The sequence below is a fragment of the Astatotilapia calliptera genome, chromosome 3 (genome assembly GCF_964374335.1).
Source record: "Astatotilapia calliptera chromosome 3, fAstCal68.1, whole genome shotgun sequence".
NCBI classification, from domain to species: Eukaryota; Metazoa; Chordata; class Actinopteri; order Cichliformes; family Cichlidae; genus Astatotilapia; species Astatotilapia calliptera.
In genome coordinates, this window is record NC_137424.1 from 38,830,547 (window position 1) to 38,855,827 (window position 25,281).

Consider the following 25,281-nt stretch of genomic DNA (forward strand, 5'->3'; position numbering starts at 1 on the left):
TGGTCCGCAGGTGCGTATTCTCTGTCAAAATAAAAAACACGCACAAGGGTTAGGGTTAAATTTAAAAACTGTACTTTTGAGTTAAAATATATATTTATAATTTTAATAAATGAAAAATATCGAACCGTGACACCAAAGTATCGAACCGAACCGAATCGTGAATTTTGTGTATCGTTGCACCCCTAATATATATATATATATATATATGTATATATATCTCATGGCATGGCAGCACAAGAACAAGTTCTGAGTACAAGATCCATTGAGGCTGGGGTCTATTACACCAGGCAAGACCCCAGGTGCAGGCTGTGTAAAGATGCCCCAGAGACAATCCAGCACATAACAGCAGGGTGCAAGATGCTAGCAGGCAAGGCATACATGGAACGCCATAACCAAGTGGCCGGCATAGTGTACAGGAACATCTGTGCCGAGTATAACCTGGAAGTCCCGAGGTCAAAATGGGAGATGACCCCAAGGGTGGTGGAGAATGACCGAGCTGAGATCCTGTGGGACTTCCAGATACAGACGGACAAAATGGTGGTGGCTAACCAACCGGACATAGTGGTGGTAGACAAACAGAAGAAGGCGGCCGTAGTGATCGATGTAGCGGTTCCGAATGACAGCAATATCAGGAAGAAGGACTGGGTATGAAAAAGGGACTTTGTTCCCACTGAAAGAAGAGGTAGTTTAGTCTATGATGCAAATGTTGAATGTTGAACTATAAATGTAAAGGCCTTTACACGCTAAGTGTGTTGCCAAAAAATGAGATGACATTCCAAATTTTTTAGATGCAAACAGAAAACACAAGGCATAAGGAGCAAAGCCTCGCCTTGCTTAGCCTTGATAGCATGAACCCTGATTTGAGCTATGTTTATTTACCTGTTTAACTCTGAATTCTTATCCATGAATGAAGTAATTTTAAGCATCTGATCCACTGAAAGAGTAATATCAACTGAGAGCTTGAATACTCATGTGCATTTTTCTACAGAAACTGAACACGGCTGGAAGATGTTTTAATCCAAATAGGAGCAGTTCACTTGCTGTGTGTGGCATGCAGATGTCATCTAGGGAAGGACGGATGTTGTTTTGCTGTGCTGTATTTTAATGTGAAGTGTACTTATTTATATTTTTATATTGCATGTACTGGTTATATTTTGTGCAGTGTTTTATTTAGATTGCATGTTTTGGTTATACCGTCAAATTGTCCTGGAGAGACTCCGCCTTTCCCCATTTTTACTAATTGGACACACCTGAGAGGAAAGGCAGTGTAATTTACAGAGTGCTGAGTGACACATAAGAGGGTTGGAGCTTGGCGTTCGAGGAGGACGGACAGCACCAGCGACGCGGAGCGAACAGGCGGACGGCAGTAGCAACGAGAGCCCAGCTTGTGCACTGCGGGAGAGCAGAGGCGGCGAGACAGCTGGTGCCGATTTGCAGTTTTAAAGAAGCGGCGGGCGGAGTTGAGAGCTCTGCCCACCCGGGGTAAGTCTTCGACTTATCCCCTTTTATTGAATGAAAATTGCCAAAAAGAATAGTGACTGCTGCTCCCTCCCTTTCTTCAGCGTACCAGGACGCGGAATGCGGGGAGGAAGGCGAGGACTCTGCTGGGTTTCCCTTTTACATCACTTCGCTGGACTTTTTTAGTTCTTTGTGACTTTTATATCGTGGCGGATGCCACTGGACTTTTAATGTTGTGTTTTATTGATTTTTATTGTGTTACCCCTTGGCCAAGGTTGTTTTAATTCATTTTACATTTTTAACTATTTAAATATAATAAATTATATTTTAATTATACAGATTTTATTCGTGTGCCTTTCCCTTGGCGGCTCCACTGCTCTGTCCGTTTGGAGGAAGGTTTCCTTCCTTTAAAAAAAAAAAGACACTGTGGAAATAAAATCACTTTTGCTCCGTTACACATAGCCACAGGTTCCACACCCCATCCCCTGCCAGTTCTTCCTCAAACTTCTCTACCATTATAAGCGCACACTCCTTGAACTAACAGTCCCAGCACTTTGATGGTGGCATGTAAAATACTTCTGTAATACTTCTGGTATGAATGATGGTAACTAATGACTGACAAGAGGAATCAGAGAGACATTGTTGTCTGTGGGAGAATTCACAACAAGTGATGAATTTAAAATTATATAGCATTCATTAAGCTCTGGGGGAAGCCAAAGAGACTCATCATACCTGCTAAATTCAAGATTAAATAATAAGCAACAAATCATTACGGTAGCTGTGGTATTTGTGAAACTTTGGGCCCCCTAAACAGTAGTTAGTAATCACAAATTTGACAAATATTACTGTTTATAATAATAATGGATTGGATTTATATAGCGCTTTTCAAGGCACCCAAAGCGCTTTACAATGCCACTATTCATTCACTCTCACATTCACACACTGGTGAAGGCAAACTACAGTTGTAGCAGCCTCATGCATGATTTAACAATATTCCCCCACCTTTGCTTCCATATTATTTCAAATTCCAGATACATTCCACAGAGTATGCATTTTGGCTATATGCTGATATGATCAGTTTAATTTGATCACATTTATTTACCCCTTATTTAATGAGGGATAAAAAAAAATCTATAGTCAAGAATATACATATTTGTGGAGGCGTCATGACATAAATAGCAGAATATATATGCCTTTTAAAACCAAGGGTAAGCATCTTTGAGCCTTGCTTCACTGATCCCCAGTCCAGTCCTATAAACTGTTATTGTACTTTAACTGAGTTGCAGTATTGTATATATTGACAGAGCTTTTTGACCATAAAGTACTTCAAAGTTAAATATTAACATTGCTCAAACATGGAGAAGAACTAAGAGTTACTCGCTAAAGAAAAACGTTGGGAACAAAATCAGTTAAGTGATCAATTAAGTGAGCTTAATATTGCTAGGACATCCTTGCATAATTTGATAATGCGAAAGGCTGAAAGAGATGTCCTTTTTGCCAGAAAACGTCTTTTTGAATCAGCTAATAAGCCTAACCGCTTTCTGGCTTGTCTTGCATGGAATACTCCATCAAGTTCTTTTATCACAGCTATTGTGGATGTGAATGGTGAAAGGCAAGTAGGAAACAGTCAGATTAATAAGTGCTTTAGAGCAGCGGTCCCCAACCCCCGGGCCTCGGACCAGTACCGGTCCGTGAGTCGTTTGGTACCGGGCTGCGAGAGTTGAGGCTCAGGTGTGAAATGTATGGTTTTCAGGGTTTTTATCGGTTTTCAGCGTTATTTTGTTATCGTTTTTATCGTTAACTTGGTTTTCCTGGGTCTTTTCAGGTGTGTTATCAATAAATCTCCTTTTTTTCGGTACCGGTACTAGTTTTATTTTGTTGTATTTATCCGTGACACCTTAAGGCCGGTCCGTGAAAATAATGTCGGGCAAAAAAGGTTGGAGACCACTGCTTTAGAGAATTCTATACAAATTTATACCAGTCTGAGATGGACATAACAAGGCTTAACTCAGGCTTTTTCCTAAATGACTTAGTATTCCCTCAGCTCTCTGAAGATCAGGTTAGCCTGCTGGAGTCACCCATAACATTGATGGAGGTGGATAAAGCTATAGCTGCATTCCAGTCAGGGAAATGTCCTGGGGCAGATGGCTTCCCAGTAGAATTTTTTAAGGTAATGAAAGTGAAGTTAAATAGTTTATTATTAAGGGTTTTTAATAAAGCATTTGAAGAATCGAAACTCCCAGAATCTATGTACCAGGCTAATATAACATTGATAGCTAAAAAAGATAAAAATCCGGAGTCATGCTCATCTTACAGGCCTATTAGCCTTCTTGGTGTTGATAATAAAATACTTTCAAAGACACTGGCTCTTAGGCTAGAAAAAGTAATGTGCTCTATTGTGGATGTTGACCAGACAGGTTTTATTAAGGGGGGGAATTCTTATAACAATACTCGACGCCAATGTTCCCTCTAAATTTTCATGTGTCTGAGCGAACCCACAAACTCCCTGAGTGGTCCCTTGGACCACTGTGAGCAACAGCAGACGTGTGCACTGTGGTCACGCCAACATCGAATCCATCCAAGTTACATGGTTTATTAAAATAATCAAATTACAGCATTTACATTTATGTTAGACTACTTTTAATTAACTGCTTTAGCCCACATACAATGAAAATTAAAAAAAAAAAATCTTGTTCATGAACTGTGTAGTATGTTAACACTATTGGAAGTAAAAATAACTTGAACTCCAATTTTGTAAACACAACTTTCTTTCTTTTTATAAAGCTCTGACTTGTATTATGAGTCTGTGGTCTGGGAGAGAGTCCTGTAACTCTCTGTCTGCAAAATACAGTATATAATGATACAATGCTGGGCAATTAATTATATAGTTACTTCTTCAAAAAAGTAACTATATAATTACTTATGCAAGAGTTATGCAAAAAAACCAAAGTTTTTTGCAGCTGTTTACCAAAAAATGCAGCCAAGGCATTTTTTAAAATAAGCATTTCAAACTACTTACAGAACAATCAGGTGTTCTGCATCAAATTTGATGCCACATAAATTATTTGTGCCACTCCAAAAAATAATTTCTGTCCATGTAACAGTGCGGCCCTTAGCGGCTGGAAACACAGTGAGATGGACCAAGGCAAGTGTAGTGAGAAAGAGTTTGGTGCAGTGAGATGAGTACCTACTTTCAGTACCAGAAGGGCCAGGTTCGAATCCTGCTCAGGGCAAGTGTAGTGGAACAAAAAAAGCATTTATTTGCTATACAGCTCTCCTTACAACAATTAATTTGTCAAGCTTCTTCACAGCATAAAAATCCACACTCTAATGACAACTGGCAGCCTTAAATATGTGCAGCTGTCACAGACTTAACCATTATTCCACTCAGGTAAATTCTTAAATCCCAACCTTCCACCACAGTATACAATATATCAATAAGAATAAGTAAATACATAAATACATTTTCACATTTACATATTAATAAATATTTCACACTTTAATGATACACCAAACCCAATATTATAAAAACCCAGAAACCCAAGCACAAAAAGATTCACCACACTCTCTTTACCAATGGTCTCTCTCGGAACCTTTAAATGGTGTCTGGACCCCCGGGGAAACATTTGCCCAAACACCTTGAAGAGGACACAGGCAAGAAAGGTGAGTAATCATTATCTTACAAACACCTATTTGCACCACTTTTATCCCTAGAGTTCACACACAAATTTGCATTAGTTTTCCTTACTGGTAAACCTTGATCACAACCACCATTCTTCTCTCCTGACAGACAACCACCACATTCCTTGATGAGGAGCAGCTGTGCCGGATCTGAAATAAGGCTACCAACTGATTTTAAAATTCCCAATAAATAGTCAATAAATATTTAAACTTCTTGTGTGTGCAAATCCATGCTTAAAGTGCCATGCTAAATAAAGTGCTTGATAAGGTGCTTTTAATAAAGTGAAAGGTGTGCTCTAAAGTGCTATACAGATAATATAAATAAATATAGTAAGGGAGTCCTCTTCCTTACAGTCCACTATGAGATAAAGGAGAACATCACAAGCCTGATACCTGCAGGCCTGACAACAGGAGATGTATCACTCAATGAATGCGGCAATATTAATGATAATACTTAAATGTACAGAAATATACAGTTGGTTTAAATAATAATGGATTGCATTCATATAGTGCTTTATGAGACCATCAAAGTGCTTTACAATTCCACTTTATAATTCCCCTCTGGCCATCACCAGTAGATGGTAGGTGAAGTGTCTTGCCCAAGGACACAACGACCGAGAGTGTCCGAGCCGTGGCTCGAACCAGCAACCTTCTGATTACAAGGCAAACTGCCAACTTTTGAGCCACGATCGCCCTAAATAACAATAATAATATGTCTGTGAAGGTTCTGAGTCATCCAGGTCATCGTAGTCAAAGGAGCTTGCAAAGAAAAGCGTCTGGACTTCTTTAAGTTGCTTGAAGACGTTTCACCTCTCATCCGAGAAGCTTCTTCAGTTCTAAGGTCAAATGGTGGAGAGTCCCAGATATAAACCTAGTGGGAGTAACCCCCCGCAGAGGGACAAAAGGACCCCCTGATGATCCTCTAATCGCCTGAGCCAAGGTGTGAAACTGGGTGTGGGTCCCAATCAGCCAGAGTTTCGGGTGTGTTCATTGTGAAACCTGGCCCCACCTTATCATGCGAATTCCTGAGGTCAGATGGCCCAGGATGTGATGTGAGTGGGCGTTAAGGCGTCTGGGAAGGGATCTCAAAACTGGCAGAGAGTTGGTGTCGTAAACCCCCGCCTCTGTTCAAAGATGGTCGCTCACAGTGGACATAGATGGCTTCTTTCACTCTTTCAAACCATCTGCCCTCTCTGTCCAAAATGTGAACATTGGCATCCTCGAAAGAGTGTCCTTTATCCTTAAGATGCAGATGGACTGCTGAGTCTTGTCCTGTGGAGGTGGCTCTTCTGTGTTGTGCCATGCGCTTGTGAAGTGGCTGTTTGGTCTCTCCAATGTAGAGGTCTGGGCATTCCTCGCTGCACTGTACAGCATACGCCACATTGTTAAGTCTGTGTTTTGGCGTTTTGTCTTTCGGGTGAACCAGTTTTTGTCTGAGCGTGTTGCTGGGTCTGAAATACACTGGGATGTCGTGCTTGGAGAAAACTCTCCTGAGTTTTTCTGATACACCGGCTACATAGGGGATGACAATGTTGTTGCGTCTGTCCTTCTTATCCTCCCTCGCTGGTGTCTGGTCTTCTTTTCTGTGCCTCTTTGCTGACTTTAAGAACGCCCATTTAGGATAGCCGCATGTTTTGAGTGCTTCCTTTACATGTGTGTGTTCCTTCTTTTTTCCTTCAGGCTTAGAGGGAACATGTTCTGCCCGGTGGTGTAGGGTCCTAATTACTCCAAGTTTGTGTTCCAAAGGGTGATGGGAGTCAAAGAGGAGGTACTGGTCCGTGTGTGTGGGCTTCCAGTAAACTTCGATGTTGAGTTTGCCGTTCTCTTCAATGTGCACAGTGCTGTCCAGGAAAGGCAAACAGTTGTCCTTTGTGTCTTCCCTGGTGAACTTGATGTTTTTATCCACAGCGTTAATGTGCGCAGTGAAGGATTCCACTTCTTGTGTCTTGATTTTGACCCAGGTGTCGTCCACATATCTGTACCAGTGGCTGGGTGCTCTTTCAAAGGAAGAGTACCCAGCCACCAGACAACAATAATAATAATAATTATTATTTGATGTAAAAAAAGTTTATACGAATCATTTTATATATTTTTCCATAGCATTACATTTGAATTTAACAGTTCAATCTTTCAAATAATGGACAAATATTTGTGAAATTATGATGCATTTGTGAATGTATTTTAACAATCTAAATATGCATATGTACAGACAGATACTTTTAAAAAAACAAGAAAATTATGTTTTATTACATTTACAGTGATTTTATGTTAATTTACATTTGACATGTTAAATCACAGTCTATTTATGTGAATTTAATGATATTCTAGAACAGTGGTTTTTAACCTGGGTTCGATCGAACCCTAGGGGTTCGGTGAGTCTGTCTCGGGGGTTCGGCAGAGCTTCCACCGTGACAGGCACGGCTCATTTTGTGCACCAATAAAAAACATATCTATGTCTTGAATTTGAAAAAAATCATATTTTATTTTTCACTAAAGAGGGGTTCAGTGAATGCGCATATGAAACTGGTGGAGTTCGGTACCTCCAACAAGGTTAAGAACTACTGTTCTAGAAGAACAGTACAAAACTGTAAAATACACAGTAAAATACTTTTATATCATGATTTTTTTTTTTTACAGTGTGGAACAGTCGAGACAATTGCAGCTAGCACATCATAGGACACCAGGCAGAATTCTTTGTGTGATCTCGTGCACGAGGGAGATGACCGAGATGAGCGCTACCGCTCGAACCCCAGTCACTCTCAGTCAGCGCCCCGTAGCACTGCTCTTTATTGTGGTTACATGAATATGCATAGTCTCATTAACATATGACATCTCAAAAGGAATATACGTGAACAAAGAGTACCAGTCTGTGTATGTGTATGTATATGTATGTGTGTGTGTGTGTGTGTGTGTGTGTGGGGGGGGGGGGGGGGGGGGTTATGTGTGTATGTGGGTCAAGATATGACCCTGTGATTGCCTCCTTAAAAAAACGGTGCCAGGAGTCCAGCGGTCCACCTAAAGAAAGGGCTCTTGTACTCAAACAGATACACAGTAGGTGTCCTCCCATACTATATAGGCAAGGCAAGTTTATTTATATATAGCACAATTCAACAAGGTGATTCAAAGTGCTTTACAGAGACATTAAAAAACAAAAACAAATAAAAAGCATGATTTAAAATTGATTAAAAAAAACTTTTTGAAATTTAAGCTTAAAAGTGTGGATTTGGTGTTTTATTCAAATGCAGCTGAGAACAGGTAAGTCTTCAACCTGGGTTTAAATAAACTGTGTGAAACTGAGTGTTTCAGCTGATCTGAGGCTTTCTGAGAGTTTGTTCCAGATATATGGAGCATAAAACCTGAATGCAGCTTCTCCATGTCGGGTTCTGACTCTGGGAACTGATAAAAAACCGGATCCAGATGACCTGAGGGATCTGGAAGGTTCATACTGGGTCAGGAGGTCACTGACGTATTTTGGTCCTAAACCATTCAGTGCTTTATAGACCAGCATCAGAACTTTAAAGTCTATCCTCTGACGGACAGACAGCCAGTGTAAAGACCTCAGAGCTGGACTGATGTGGTCCACTTTTTTGGTCTTAGTGAGACCTTAGTGAGAGTTCTGAATGAGCTGTAGTTGTCTGACTGATTTTTTAGGTAGACCTGTAAAGATGCTGTTACAGTAGTCAAGCCTACTAAAGATGAATGCATGGACTAGTTTTTCCAGGTCCTGTTGAGACATCAGATCTTTTATCCTTGAAATATTCTTGAGGTGATAGTAAGCTGATTTTGTTATTGTCTTAATGTGTTTTTCTAAGTTTAGGTCTGCATCCATTTCTCGCCTGGTTTGTGGTTTTTAGGTGAATAGATTGAAGTTCTCTGGTGACCTGTAATTGTTTTTCTTTGGCACCAAAGAGAAAATTGTGGCACAACCAATCATTAATTTCCTCAATGCATTTACCAAGAGCCTGTACAGGGCCTTGGTCTCCTGGTGACATTGTGATATATATTTGTGTGTCATCTGCATAGCTGTGGTAGTTTATTTTGTTGTTCTTTATAATCTGTGAAAGTGGGAGCATCTAAATGTTAAACAGAAGGGGTCCCAAGATGGAACCTTGGGGAACTCCACATGTGATACTTGTCTGCTCAGATGTGAAGTTACCTATTGATACAAAGTATTTCCTGTTTTCTACGTATGTTTTGAACCAGTTTAGTACAGTTCCTGAAAGACCTGCCCAGTTCTCCAGTCGTTTGAGTAATATGTTGTGGTCAACTGTATCAAATGCTGCACTGAGATCCAGTAAAACTAAGACTGACATTGTTCCACTGTCTGTATTCAGACATATGTCATTAAACACTTTGGTCAGAGAGGTTTCAGTGCTGTGGTTCTGTCTAAAACCTGACTGGAAGGCACCGTAGCAGTTATTCTGTTTTAAGAAGTAACTGAGCTGTTGAGAAACTGCTTTTTCAATGATCTTACTTAAAAATGGGAGATTTGAGATCGGCCTGTAGTTGTTTATTTGTGTCTTGTCAAGATTGTCCTTTTTCAGTATAGGTTTGATTACAGCAGTTTTTAGTGGTTCTGGAAACACACCTGACATTAAAGAAAAGTTGACGATCTGTAACAGGTCTGACTCCAAAGTCTTTGAGACCTTTTTGAAAAAACTTGTTGGCAGGACATCTAAACAGCAAGAGGAGGAGTTCAGTTGACCTAAGATGTCCTCCAGGTCTTTGCTGTTAATAGGGTAAAACCGTTTGATGGTGTTTAAACAGTTTTTCGGTGGACACAGTACATATCCTGAATCTGCTGTTGATGTACCAATTGCTTGTCTAATCTTTTGGATTTTTTCTGTGAAGAATTTGGCAAAGTCATTGCAGGCCATGGTCGAATGAAGTTCAGCTGCCACTGACACAGGAGGGTTTGTTAGCCTGTCAACTGTAGAAAATAAGACCCGAGCATAATGGCTGTTTTTGGTGATGATGTCAGAGAAGTAGGACCTTCTTGCACTCCTCAGCTGTAAATTATAATTGCGAAGTTTCTCTTTATAAATGTCATAATGAACCTGGAGGTTTGTTTTTCTCTATCTGCGCTCAGCTTTCCTACACTGTCTTTTTTCATTTTTCACTAGTGTGGAGTTTCTCCATGGAGACTTTTTCCTTCCAGAGATAACCTTCACCTTAATGGGAGCAATAGTGTCCATTACATTTAACATGTTAGCATTGAAGCTATTGACGAGCTCATTGACTGAACCTTTGGACAGGTCAGGTGTTAATGGGAAGACCTGGTTAAAAATTGCACTACTGTGTTCAGTTATACACCGTTTTGTGATCACTGTTGTTGATATATTTGTGTGGGCTGAGATTTTACTTTCAAAGAAAACACAGTAATGATCAGACAGGCCCACATCAGACACAGTAACCTTTGAAATGCTCAGGCCCTTGGAAATCAGTAGGTCAAGAGTGTGTCCTCTATTATGTGTGGCCTCTGTTACATGCTGAGTCAGCCCAAAGTTGCCCAGAGTGTTACTCAGGTCTTTAGTCCCTTTGCCCTGAGGGTTGTCCACATGGATGTTAAAATCCCCAACAATAATTACACAGTCGAAATCAACACAGATCACAGACAGCAGTTCACTGAGGTCATTAAAAAAGTCTGTGCAGTGTTTGGGAGGCCTGTAAACATTAAGAAACACAACTTTGGATGGGGCCTTCAGCTGTAAAGCCACATATTCAAAAGACTGAAAACTTCCAGGAGATAGCTGCTTACATTGAAATGATTCATTAAATAAGACAGCAACCCCTCCTCCTCTCCTGCTCGCCCTGACCTCACTGATAAAACTGTAGTTAGGAGGGGTCGTCTCGATGAGAACAGCTCCACTGTTACTTTGGTCCAACCAAGTTTCAGTTAAAAACATAAAATCAAGGCTGTGCTCAGTGATTAAATCATTAATTAAAAATGTTTTCCCAGCTAAAGATCTAGGGCAGCACGGTGGCACGGTGGTTAGCACTGGTGCCGCACAGCAAGAAGGTCCTGAGTTCAATTCCAACATCGGGCCGGGGTCTTTCTGTGTGGATTTTTACATGTTCTCCCCGTGTCTGCGTGGGTTCCCTCCGGGTACTCTGGCTTCCTCCCACCGTCCAAAGACATGCAGCTTGTGGGGATAGGTTAATTGGCTAACCCAAATTGTCACTAGGTATGAATGTGAGTGCGAATGGTTGTTTGTCCCTGTGTGTTAGCCTTGCGACAGACTGGCGACCTGTCCAGGGTGTACCCCGCCTCTCGCCCTATGACAGCTGGGATAGGCTCCAGCGCCCCCCGCGACCCTGAAAAGGATAAGCGGAAGTGAATGGATGGATGGACAGCTAAAGATCTAATGTTTAATAAAGCCAGCTTAAGTGTTTTAGAGGTATTATTTGTCCCCTCGTGTTTGGGAGCAGTCTGTGGCACACAAGGTATGTTTAAAGGTCTTTTAGAGTGCAGCTCTCTGTTTTTTGACCAGGCCACATGTCTCCTTCTGTCACCTAAAAGTACAGAAATTTTAAAACCTTCTAGTAAACAGGGTCCCAGCTTCTCCTGGGAAAAGTCACCACTGCCATAATCACACATCAGACTGCGGAGACAGAGCATGAAGGTGGTAAGGAGGAACTAAGGGGGGCGAGGCTGGGCAATGTGACTTCGATTGCTCTGTTGAGGATGGGGCTCGATGGCAAACCTTTGGCTGCTCGGGTGGGGGGTTTATGGGGGACAAAAAGGGATTGGGCTGGGGGGGAGATCTGATCCCAGCATTGACCCGCTCCATCATCTTCTCAGTGAATTTCAGGTGTGGGGAGGAGGGAGAAAGGGAGGTGGAGGAGGGTGATGGCCTGTCAGGGGTTTGGGGGACTGGGGAAGATCGTGGTCCCTGGTCCTGGTCCTGGTCGTTGGTGTTGTTGAGAGAGTTGGAGGCAAATAGGGAACCCTCTTCTTGCCTCAGATGTCTCTCCTTTCTGAGGCTCTTCCCGGGTGGGGGCAGATGAGGCTCCTCCTCAAGGTTTCTGCTGGGCTTTGTCTGTTCTTGCAGTACTGTTTGTTCCTCTTTATGAGATAACTCCTCATTTGTCTCAGTCTTGGCACCAAGCACAGATGGATGACGTATGGAATAAAACAAGTTGGAGGTGAACAGTTTCACCCCTGACTTGTTAAAATTAAATCATTTGCTTTAAACAGATGCCTGCGTTCCCAAAAAATATTAAAATTGTTTATGAAAAATTGAGTGGTCAGTACATGCTGATATAAGGCATTTATTCAGTGCAAACAACCTGCTGAATCTCTCGTCTCCTCCTCTGACGGGCTGTACAGGTCCACTGACGAATACAGCTGCATTCAGAGAGTTTACAGTATTTAATAATCCAGTAAAGTCCCGTCTCAGAACCTCCGACTGTTGTTTGGACACATTGTTTGATCCTGTATGCAGAACAATGTTTGTCACAGTTGGATATTCATCTGCAATTTGAAGAATTCTCTCCTTCAGGTTGTTGACCATATCCTTAGGAAAGCAGAGGACTTTAGTGTTCTTACCGCACATCCTTTGTACATCCTTTACAGCAGAGTCACCCACAATCAGAGTTTCAGGCAGAGCCTTTAGCTTTCCCTGTGGCCTTTTACTTTTCAACAGATATTCAGACCTTACTTTGCTACTTTTAGATGGATGGTTGTCCGATATTTATTTATTTATTTATTTTTTTGTTTCACACATGGTACAGCAGTAATGCATTCCCATACACAACCTTCCTTTCAATTAAAGTAACACTGTTTCCATGCATGAAAAGGAGCAGGAAGAAGAATAAATTCTTATTGATACCTGCCCCCTATCTGTGGTAATACAAGTAGGCAACCAAAATTACACTATGACAATTTTCTGCACATAACAAAACAAAACAAAGCAAACAGAACAATATACTCAACAATGAACAATACCACTAAGTATCAAACTAAAAGGACCATTTTTCTACAATTAAATTCTATTCTTTTCAACTTCTTCATCTTGGTTTATCATTTTATTCTTATAGCAGATTTTAAATTGAGAAACATTTATACAACACTTAAGATGATCACTGAGAGAATTCCAGTTTCTAATGCCTATGACTGTTGGACACATTTGCCTTTGTGTGGTTCGAGCAAACCGGTGCTTAAAATAAAACTTCCTTCTGCCATCCCCATTCTCTGAACACAATACAAATAAACTTTGTAACTTAAGAGGTAGTGTTTTAATTTTTGCCCTAAACATAATAGTTAAAGTCTGTAATTTCACTATGTCTTCTAGTTTTAAGAATTTAGATTTTATAAACAAACTATTAGTATGTTCTCTATATTTAACATTATGCATAATTCGAAGCGCTCTCTTCTGTAATAAATATAATGGTTTCATATTAGTCACGTATGTATTCCCCCATACTTCAACACAATAGCTCAGATAGGGTAGAAACAATGAAAAATATAATATTCTCATTGTCTTGTAATCTAATATATGTCTAACATTACCCAGGATATAAATACTTTTAGCCAACTTTTTTTTTAACATGTTCAATATGTGATTTCCATGTTAACTTGTCGTCCACTATTACACCCAGAAAACGGAATTCTGTCACTCTTTCAATTAATACTCCCTGTACAGATAATGCTATCTCTTCCTCCTTTACACGGTTTCCGAATATCATAAACGTTGTTTTTTCCAGATTCAGTGATAACTCATTTACATCAAACCATTTTTTAATTTTTTTCATTTCAATAACCATAATTTTAGCCAATTCTTTCAAGTTCTCTCCGGAACAATAAAAATTTGTATCGTCTGCAAACAAAACAAAATTCAACATTTTTGACACATCACAAATGTCATTTATATATAAATTAAAAAGTTTTGGTCCTAAAACAGAACCTTGAGGGACCCCACATTCTATTTTCATTCTATCAGATGAATTGCCTAAACACTGTACATACTGAAACCTATTATCTAAATAGCTGCTTAACCAGTTCAATACTATTCCTCTCAAACCATAAGTTCTTAACTTAGAAATCAAGATGGAGTGTTGCAGAGTGTCAAAAGCTTTTCTTAAATCAATGAATACCCCTATAGTATATTTATTATGATGTGTTGCTGATGAAATGTCTTCAATAGTATTCATTAATGCTATTGCTGTTGATCTGTTCCGTCGAAATCCGTACTGACTTTCGCTTAACAGTTGATGTTTTTCAATGAAATTATCAAATCTTTGTGCAAAGAGTTTTTCAAGCACTTTAGAAAACTGTGATAGCAATGATATTGGTCTATAATTATTAAAACTATGTCTGTCTCCCGATTTATAAAGAGGGATAACTTTTGCCACTTTCATTTGGTCAGGAAATACACCCGAATAAAATGAGAGATTAAAAATATAACAGAGAGGTCTGGTTATACAATCCAAGGTCTTTTTTACAATGACCATGTCTAACCCATCACAGTCAGTGGATGTCTTGTTTTTAGATTCTGCTACAATAGCTATGATTTCTTTTTCAGTGATTTCCCCTAAAAACATAGACCGTACCACTCTGCTGTCTCCTTTCCATTCCGAATCATCCTGTTTTCTAACTAAGTTTGCCAGGTTAGGCCCAATATTTACAAAAAAAGAATTAAATTCATTTACCACTTCATTCATATCACGTACGACCTTATTTTTCTTATTAAAGTAAGTAGGTACATTTAAAGATGTATTTTTTATTACCCAATACGTTTTTTAAGATATTCCACGTACCCTTAACATTATTTTTGTTTTTGTAAAATAATTTATTATAATACTCTTTCTTAGCCTTTCTGATAATTAATACTAACTTATTTTTATAATCTTTATATTTCATTTCAGCAGGCTTTGTTCTAAGTTTTATATAATCTCTATACAATTTATTTTTCTTTTTACATGCATTTTCTAGTCCTTTTGTCATCCATGGTTTACCAGTAGTTTTCTTTTTCTTTTGCTTATATAATACCAGTGGACAGTGATTTTCATACAAAACCAAATAAGTATTTAAGAATGCCTCGTATGCAGCATTAACGTCATTTACATAAAACTCATTCCAATCTTCTTTCATAAGATCTTGCCTGAACTCATTTATTGCATCATCATTTCTAATTCTTATATATCTGTCCACACACACTTCCTCCTTTTGTGTCATTTTATAATCTAAAGTAACAAAAACAGGTAAATGATCACTTATGTCATTTATGACAAGTCCACTTATAATGTTGCTTTCCAAGCAATTAATGAAAATGTGATCGATTAAAGTAGCTGACTTTTCAGTTATTCTACTAGGTTTAGTAATCAGAGGGTAAAACCCTCTTCCAAATAATAACTCAAAAAAATCTGATGATGCCTTATGATTGGACATTTTAAAAAAATCAATATTATAATCACCGCAAATACATAATGTCTTATTTCCCTTTACCTTGTTCAATAAATCTTCTACTACATCTGTGAATGTTTGTATCAGTGTCCCAGGCCTTCTATACATACAAGTAACAATTATATTACTCTTTCTTTCCCTTTCTATTTCTACTGTCACACACTCCATTAAATCATCAATAGCCACAGACATATATTCAACCTGTTTACATTTCAAATCACTATCAACAAAAAGTGCCACACCTCCTGCCTTCTTATTAGATCTATTTATATGATGTAATTCATACCCATCAATGTGAAAGTCCCAACCCCTTTCCTCATCTATCCATGTTTCTGATAGTGCTATCACTTTAAACTTGCCTTTCAGACTATTCAAAAAATCATAGATCAGAACAAAACTTTTATAGAGACTTCTACAGTTGAAATGAATTAATGAAAATGTATTGCCTAGGTCAACATTATCCCTAAATTGATTCTCAGTATAATACTCGCATGTAACATTAATTGCATTAAGCACATTCCTTTCTGGATCGATATTATTTTCAAAATCATGTAATTTGTAATCCGAATCTTCAGTCATTGTGATTGAGTATTCTTTGAATGTCTGTTATCCTTATGACATACCCAAGTATTTCACAACATATTTTGAAAAACCACTCATAGCTATACAGTTCTTTCCGATCCATACATAACTGCGGCTCAGATCTATATCTCGTCTTCGCGCATAATTGTAACACCGTCGGTCCCAGTTCCATATCCACCTGCAGCTTCACAGTAATACTCTTCCAGTCTACTGTCTCATACCTTGCCATTTCCCCCCTCCTACAGTCAGAAATAGTGTCTTTCATTGAATAAGTTCGGCTAGTTGTTAGCAAACACATCATAACAGACCTTCTGCCGTCTGACCGCAACAGTGTAATCATCCCCCGTAGTTGTCCAAATCATGAAGATCCAGGGTCCCTTTATAGTGGAGCAAATCTGTTCTGCAGTTTCACATTCAGTGGTTTTGAGGTTTGTTGTTAACCTTCCTATTCACGGTTGTCCAGTCCTGTTTCCTCTCGTATACAGGGGTAGAAGAGCTTCTCTGTCTCGTAGGAAGTGAAGGCCAGTCGGTTTCAGAGATTTCAGCTCGCTGTGCTCTGCCCGTGATACGTCCTCCCCCTTCCAGGAGACATGATTTATGTCTTGGTTTTACACCAAGACAGTCCAAGGGGGGATTATCACTTGAGGATTTATAATAATGCACAGAGTCTACTTTCTTGGTCATGTTATCTGTGCTCCTTAGCTGTGTACTAGCTTGCTCATCGCCATTGTTTTGAATCAAAGGCAAGGTTGTTTCATTTCCACACAGTCCATTTACCTCCACGTTTACTTCTAAGCGATGAATTTTTGTCTCCAGTACTACAATCTTCTGCAGGAGGCTGTGGTAGTCATCTGTGGAGAGGGAAGGCATCTTGTTGCTAGTTAGCCTAGTGGTTAGCACCTTTCCAGGCTATTGAGGCTGTTTGGTGCCCAGACGATGTAATCAGGCTTCAGCTGTGTGTAGGCCACAGACACAGGGAGCGCTGACGATAAGGTAACTATAAAAATGTTGCTGTTTCTGTTAAGAACACTTTAGTCCTAGTCCTAGATAGTCAGTCCTTTAGGCTGGGAGGAGGTGCTGGCCGTCAGACTGGGGTCTGGGATGCGGGGCCTCCCTGCTACTGCAGATAAGGAGGTGGTCCGCTTGCCTCCACCCCAGAGAGAAGGGTTACATCTCCTGGGTATAGCTGCGGCTTGCCCCTCTGAGGGCGGGGATACCTGGACCTGGGATATAGAGTATGTTTGGGGAGTGCGACTGTCTGTGCAGTGTCTATTTGTGTCTGTCTACACGTTGGGTGAGTGCCGAGTATTTGGTTGTGCATATGGGGTGGGAATGCACGTCTGTGTCCGCGTGTGCCTGTTCGTCTGTGTCTATATGTCAGGTTGGGTCTTAGACTCAACCTCTCTGGGTACATCTCAGGCCCTCTAAAGTACGGAGGCCTATCTCCCCTCACCACACTCCCTGCCGGTGGCTGATGCCCTCAGACGTTGGTGTGTTGGTGGTCCTTGTCGTCTGGGGCTGGGCGCTCATGTATGTACCAGCTCACTCCTGGCGCCTGTGGCCCGGCTGGGCTCCTTCCGGGGGGTGGGATGCCCTCAGGCCTCTGGCCTCTGGGCCTGAAGCTCGGTCCTCTCTGGCACAGCTGGCTTCCGGCAGAGCTCGCGGGCACGCCACTGCAACCCCCTCTGGCCTCTGCTCCGTAGCTGCCGGGTGACCTCTCCTTTGGGGCTCTACTCAGCTCTTCCCAGGAGGGTGGTTCCCCCCCCTTTGGTGGTCCTCCTCGGGTCCTTGTACTCTGGGGCCTCTGGATATCTGGGGCCTGGATCTCCTCCATACCTGCTTCATACCCTGGTGGACGGGGCTATGGCTCCCAATACTCCCTAGCAGATCGTTACATGGAGAAACCTTTGGAATACAAGCATGCTGATCCACACAGGTATGCACACAGGTGTACACACGGGTGTTCACAGACGCAGACTACAGCTTTCTTGGCTGCTGCCTCAAAGCACATTGTGCGCTGTCTATCTTGCGTGCTGCACAATATCGTTTATTATTTAGTATCTACTGATATCTACTGCTAGCTAGTTTATTGTGATGGTGCTGTTTTTTTATTATGTTGCTCTTTTTTTTGTTTGCTTTCTCTTCTGTTTTTTTTTTCTTTTTTTATTATGTTGCTCTTTGTTGTTTGCTTTCTCTTCTGTTTTTTTTCTCCATACAGGTGATCCAGGTGTTTTGTTTGTTTTTCTTTTTCTTTTTCTTTCTTCCCCCCATTTCTCACCGTCTCTTCTCCCCTTTGGTTTTCTTTCTCTCCCTCTCTTTCTTTCATTCTTTCTCCCTGTCCTATCCCCCAGTCATGTCTGTCCCATTTGTAGCAACAGAATATAAAATAAATTCATAATTATAATAAAGGTCAATCAAATGGACAAAAAAAAAAAAGAACACTTTAGTCCTAATGATCTATAAGTGTCCAGAAGCTATCGCAGGTAAGCTCATATGGGGAAAATATCAGCATGAAAATCAATAAAAATCAACAAAAGAAGCAAAGCATTTAAAGAGCAAAGAGAGGAAGCGTCCACACTCACAAAACGGGGACGAGCAAAAAATAGAACGAGAAGGTACGACCTCTCTCGGACATTTGTTGTATGCCAGAACACTCTGGAAAGCACACAGAGTGCAGACTACTAAGGATGAGACATTCTATCAATATACAATCGATTATATATTTCTAAGCATTATTGATTATATGTTTCTAAGTACAAATGACAACCATAAAATATCACTATAACATGTGTAGTGATTTATTGAAAGATGTACAAACCTAAAAAGAAATACAGTATATGAGGCAAAAAGATGTACATTGAGCTTGAAAATCAATGTCTGGTATGACAACAACAGAACCTAAATTTCTCTTAGCCGAGTTTTCCGGAAATTTCATTAAGTAGTCTTTAAGTCGTCTTTAGGAATTTTTCTTGAGGTATTTTTCTTGAGATTTTTCTTGAGATATATACAATGGCAAATATAAATTGCGATAAATGTCGAGCCTTTCATTAACAGATTATGAATGAAAATTAAAATATAAGCATCTTGATGACAGACTTAGCAACACAAGTTAACATTGATATAGGTTTATAGAAAAAAGGAATAACAATTTGTTAGTGGCAATTAGTTCAGCCACTGATTTTGTCTAATCCTGATTATTGCCCAGTATGGCCTGGTGGTACAATGGAACAGATTAAGAAATTGCAAATGGTACAAAACAGAGCAGCATGAATGAACTAATATTGTCAGAATGCATACATGTCTTAATTGGTTGATTGTAAAATACAGATTGATTTATTCTTTGTATTTATTAGAAATATTATTATTACAAAGAGTCCAGTCATTTTGTATAAAAAAATAGATTTCAGTATAGATAGATATGAATACTCTACAAGAAGATTTTTATTATCCAAAGCAAGAACCAGTTAAATCAATGAACAGTTTTGTACAGGTCTGTGGAAGAATGGAGCTTACCAAAACAGATAATACAAGATTCCAGTTAAACTGGCTTACAAAAACCCCTTAAAAATATATTTATTTTGTTTCACTTTTGACAACTGTTAAAATTGACAACATGAATTTGAAATATTGTTTGTGTGGCTGTAGTAATGATTTGGTTTTATTTCATAAAACAACAAACCTAATAAACAAAATTTCCATGGTTCTGGTTCATTATGACTCAGCATTTTCAGTTTCTTGATATTTTGATATTATTCTATATGATTTATGCTCTGATTCTCTAGTTGTGCTGTTTTGATTACTACTATTTTATGTTTCAGTTCAATTCTGGTTAAGAGTTTAGTTAGGTAGAGTTAGGTTTTGTTCTTGTGCCCTTGTGTTTAGTGCAGGTTTAGTTCAGTGTCAAGTCTGTGCTTGTCATGTTTCCTGTTTTACTTTGAAAGCCTGTCTCGTTTCAGTGTGTCTAGTTTTGTTTCCCTTGTCTCGTTAGCTCTAATTTCTCCCTGCTGTGTTTCCCTCCTGTCTCCAATTCCCTGCTTACTCCACTGTGTATTTAAGCCCTGCGTTTGCCTTTACCCTTTATCGTATTGTGCTCTCATTTTGCTGTGTGGTCTTGTTATGGTCCTGGTTGTTTTTTCTAGTTTTTGTTTCTCCAGTCCAGTCAAGTCTAGTTTCGTGTTTGAGGTTTTGTTTTTCTTTTGTGAAATACATTCTTATGTAGGGTGATTTCCAGCAATAAATCTGTGTTTTGAGTTTAAGTCCTGTCTACAAGAGTCCTGCATTTTGGGTCCACCTCCCTTCTGCCTGCCACACAGCACTCTACATGAAAAATAAACAAAATGTTAAACAATTATGTTAAATAAGGTGCCTAGGATGAATTCTATGAGTTCCTGAGCTGAACTGACAGCAGAGTAACAAACACACCGAGAAAGATCAGAATGTAACAGGAGGGTTCAAACTAATAGGGGATGGAAAACAGGGGTACTAACCAGAACCAAGTGAAGCTAGAACTGGGAAAAGCAAGATCCATCCATCCATCCATCCATCCATCCATCCATCCATCCATCCATTTGCTTCCGCTTATCCTTTTCAGGGTCGCGGGGGGCGCTGGAACCTATCCCAGCTGTCATAGGGCGAAAGGCGGGGTACACCCTGGACAGGTCGCCAGTCTGTCGCAGGGCTAACACATAGGGACAGACAACCATTCACACTCACATTCACACCTAGTGGCAATTTGGATTATCCAATTAACCTATCCCCACAAGCTGCATGTCTTTGGACGGTGGGAGGAAGCCGGAGTACCCGGAGGGAACCCACGCAAACACTATAGACTGTCATTTTAGTCTATAGTAAGGTGAATGCCAGGCAATGTTTTGCATTGTAATATATCCAATATATATATATATATATATATAAAAAAAATCCTGTTTTGTGTATATAAATGTGATACTATTGTCATCAAATGAAAATGGTATGATGCTTTTATAGGGTGTTCTAGGTGCATAAAATACCTATAGCTCTACATAATGAAGATGCCATCATGTCTGATATGAATAGGAACCTTCCAGGGATAAGATGTAGCTGTTTGAGAGACTTAGATGTTCAGCTCCCAAGGAGGTGAACATGAAAAGAAACAGACAAACATAAAGACAGGGATTTTGTGCATTTCTGGTTTCATTTTTGGCCAGTAGATCTCACATTGATAGTCAGTGGATTGTTTAAAAAGATAACATTGCAATGTGTACTGAATGCATTTTGAAAATACTTGTCTACTGTTCCAAGGTGAAAGCCAAAGATGAAGTTACAAGATAGATATCATCTGCTTGTCTGCTTGTCTTTAATTTAATGAAGCATTCTGTTAAAGATTTGTGGAAATATATACGGTTAACCTCAGAAGTCTTGTTATATATTTTATGCCTTTTCGGATTATTGAGCCAAAATATTTTAATTCAAAGGATCAGAGGTCAGTCTGTGAAAGACATAATGTTATGACATCTGATTAGTTCACGTCAGTGGAAAGGTGACTAACAACGCTGCTGACTGGCTCATGAACCTGACTTAATGCTGTTCGGGAATGTTAAAAAAATTTTTTTTTAATCTTTTCATCTTCAACTGCTGGTTCAAAACGTTTCAATAGAATTGTGGGTACACATCACATACTTGTGAAGCAAATATATAACACCTGAACAAACGGTTGGCAACAGAAGAGATCAGAAAGGCACAGGGGAGGCATAATAAGGATTCTAAGAATTACAGCCCTGGGGTAAGGACATTTTTATGTCTATGATCTATATGTAATGAGTTTGTGCTAGGCATTTTGATTTGAAATTGATTGTGCATTAGTTATTGTCATTTATTTTCATTTATTACATTTAACCTAAAATAATAATGGAAAAAAAGTTCTATTGTGATTTGGGTTTTTTTTTTTTTTTTTTTACATACAAGCTCACTGCAGGTAGTGTTTTTAAACTTAAACCAAGCCTTAAAAATTTACTTCACTGGCTCCTAATAATGATCTAAATAGTACCTTGTAAAAGTTTAAAAAAATTGCATGATTATTATTTCCAGTTTGTATGACATAGTATATACTACAAAATATATAATATTATTAGAAAAAACAATTTAAATTAACAACAAGTTAAATTAATAAACTGAAGTTGCTTTGTTTTCTGTTATATCACAACTTTTAGAATATAGATTTGTTTTCTGGTCACAAATTTCTGAATTAGAAACTTTCCAACCTTCTTTTTTTGTCCCAGAACACATATTTTCATCAGCCCAGTCTCACTTTAATATCCATGTACACATCCTGATGCATTCTCAATCATCCAGGACAGTAAATCTCCAAAAGTCAGTCATTATGCAAATGTACTGTTTATAAGATTGGGGAAACCTGCAGTCAGCTGAAACTGAAGAAGTCACTTGGATGAGTGACGAAACGTTTCTCCCACAAAACGCTATGTCCAGATGAACAGAATCAACTTTTGGAGATCCATGTACACAATTTTCCACTTTTGGGGGTTGCAGGGGTTAGTGGAGGCAGTGCGTAACAGACAACTACTTCTTATGTAGGCAGATTTATCTAGGAGTATAAATGACTTTGTTACTGTCAAATAATAAATAAATAAATAAAATTTGTTCCATTTTCTTTAATATTCTAAAAATGCCAAAGACAATTTGACTTATGCCTATCCACCTGAGTCCATTTCAGGTGAATGGTGTTTGAGATCATGTCAAAACCTATGAAATTATGAATGCAGAAAAGTACTATCAGATTTTGATCAATCACGCAATACTATCTGGAAAGTGTCTGATTGGCAACAGTTTAATTTTTCACCGTGACACTGATCCCAAACATGCATTGGCAAAGTGCCTGGAAAGAGAAAAATAAACAGCAAGTCCATGAATACACACTTATCAATAATAACAACTTGCAATTTATAACAAATATGCACATTGTCAAATATTTCAGGCCACAATGAGTGCTGGTCGAGGCTTGACTGTTTTGTTAACCATTTTGGGTAAGTAACTGAATACATTACAAAAAATCATAATACAGGTCTCAGAAAGAGAAAAAACGAAATGTTATTGTCCATATGCTCAGTTGCTGTTGCAAAAGCAGAAACTACGGCAACGACAACAGAAACTACGGCAACGACAACAGAAACTGCGGCTCCAACAACTGGTTCAGCTGCAGTAACAACAACAGAAACTGCGGCAACAACAACAACAACAGAAACTGCGGCTACAACAACTGGTTCAACTGCATCAATAACAACAGAAACTGCGGCAACAACAACTGGTTCAACTGCAGTAACAACAACAGAAACTGCAGCAACAACAACAACAGAAACTGCATCGACAACAACTGGTTCAACTGCAGTAACAACAACAGAAACTGCGGCAACAACAACTGGTTCAACTGCAGTAACGACAACAGAAACTGCGGCAACAACAACAACAGAAACTGCGGCTACAACAACTGGTTCAACTGCATCAATAACAACAGAAACTGTGGCAACAACAACTGGTTCAACTGCAATAACAACAACAGAAACTGCGGCAACAACAACAGAAACTGCGGCGACAACAACTGGTTCAACTGCAGTAACAACAACAGAAACTGCGGCTACAACAACTGGTTCAACTGCATCAATAACAACAGAAACTGCGGCAACAACAACTGGTTCAACTGCAATAACAACAACAGAAACTGCGGCAACAACAACAGAATCTGCAGCAACAACAACAACTGGTTCAACAACACCTGCTTCAACTGCGGAAACAACAACAACTGGTTCAACTGCGGCAGCAACAACAGAAACTGCGGCAACAACAACAGAATCTGCAGCAACAACAACTGGTTCAACAACACCTGCTTCAACTGCGGCAACAACAACTGGTTCAACTGCAGCAACAACAACAGAAACTGCGGCAACAATAACTGGTTCAACTGCCCCAACAGTAACAGAAACTGCGTCTACAACAACTGGTTCAACTGCATCAATAACAACAGAAACTGCGGCAACAACAACTGGTTCAACTGCAGCAACAACAACAGAAGCTGCAGCAACAACAACTGGTTCAACAACACCTGCTTCAACAGCAGCAACAACACCTGGTTCAACTGCGGCAGTAACAACACCTGGTTCAACTGCGGCAACAACAACAACTGGTTCAACAACAGTAACAACAACTGGTTCAACTGCAACAACAACACCTGGTTCAACAACAACACCTGGATCAAAAACAGCAACAACAACTGGTTCAACAGCAGCAACAATAACACCTAATGCAACAACAACACCTGGATCAACAACAACTGGTTCAACTGCGGCAACGACAACAGAATCTGTGGCAACAACAACAAGTGGTTCAACAATAGTAACAACAACTGGTTCAACTGCGTCAACAACACCAGAAACGGGATCATCAAGAACACCTGGATCAACAACAACTGGTTCAACTGCGGCAACGACAACAGAAACTGCGGCAACAACAACAACTGGTTCAACTGCATCAACAACAATACCAGAAACTGTATCAACAAAAACACCTGGTTCAGCGACAACTGGTTCAACAGCAGCAACAACAACACCTGGTTCAACAAAAACACCTGGATCAACAACAACTGGTTCAACTGCAGCAACACCAACAGAATCTGCGGCAACAACAACTGGGTCAACAGCGGCAACAACAACACCTGGTTCAACAGCAGCAGCAACAACACCTGGTTCAACAACATCACCTGGATCAACAACAACTGGTTCAACAGCGGCAACAACAACACCTGGTTCAACAACAACAACTGGATCAACAACAACTGGTTCAACTCCAAAAAACACAACACTTGTTTCAACAACAACTGGTTCAACACCAGCAACAACAACTGGTTCAACAACAGTAACAACAACTGGTTCAACTGCGGCAACAACAACACCTGCTTCAATAACAACACCTGGATCAACAACTACTGTTTCAACTGCGGCAACGACAACACAATCTGCGGCAACAACAACAAATGGTTCAACAACAGTAACAACAACTGGTTCAACTGCGGCAACAACAACGCCTGTTTCAACAACAACTGGTTCAACTGCTTCAACAACAACGCCTGTTTCAAAAACAACTGGTTCAACAGCAGCAACAACAACTGG

At 39.7% G+C, this 25,281-nt stretch overlaps 1 protein-coding gene across 1 annotated transcript; it reads left to right on the forward strand.

Moving 5' to 3' along the window:
* The first annotated feature begins 20,592 nt into the window (after positions 1-20,592).
* On the forward strand, positions 20,593-24,784 carry LOC113018685 (uncharacterized). The gene is made up of 3 exons (XM_080295271.1): positions 20,593-20,605; positions 23,097-23,145; positions 23,229-24,784. Exons 1-3 carry the CDS (start codon positions 20,593-20,595, stop codon positions 24,415-24,417), a joined length of 1,251 nt encoding a protein of 416 aa, XP_080151397.1. The 3' UTR covers positions 24,418-24,784.
* Positions 24,785-25,281: the final 497 nt, after the last annotated feature.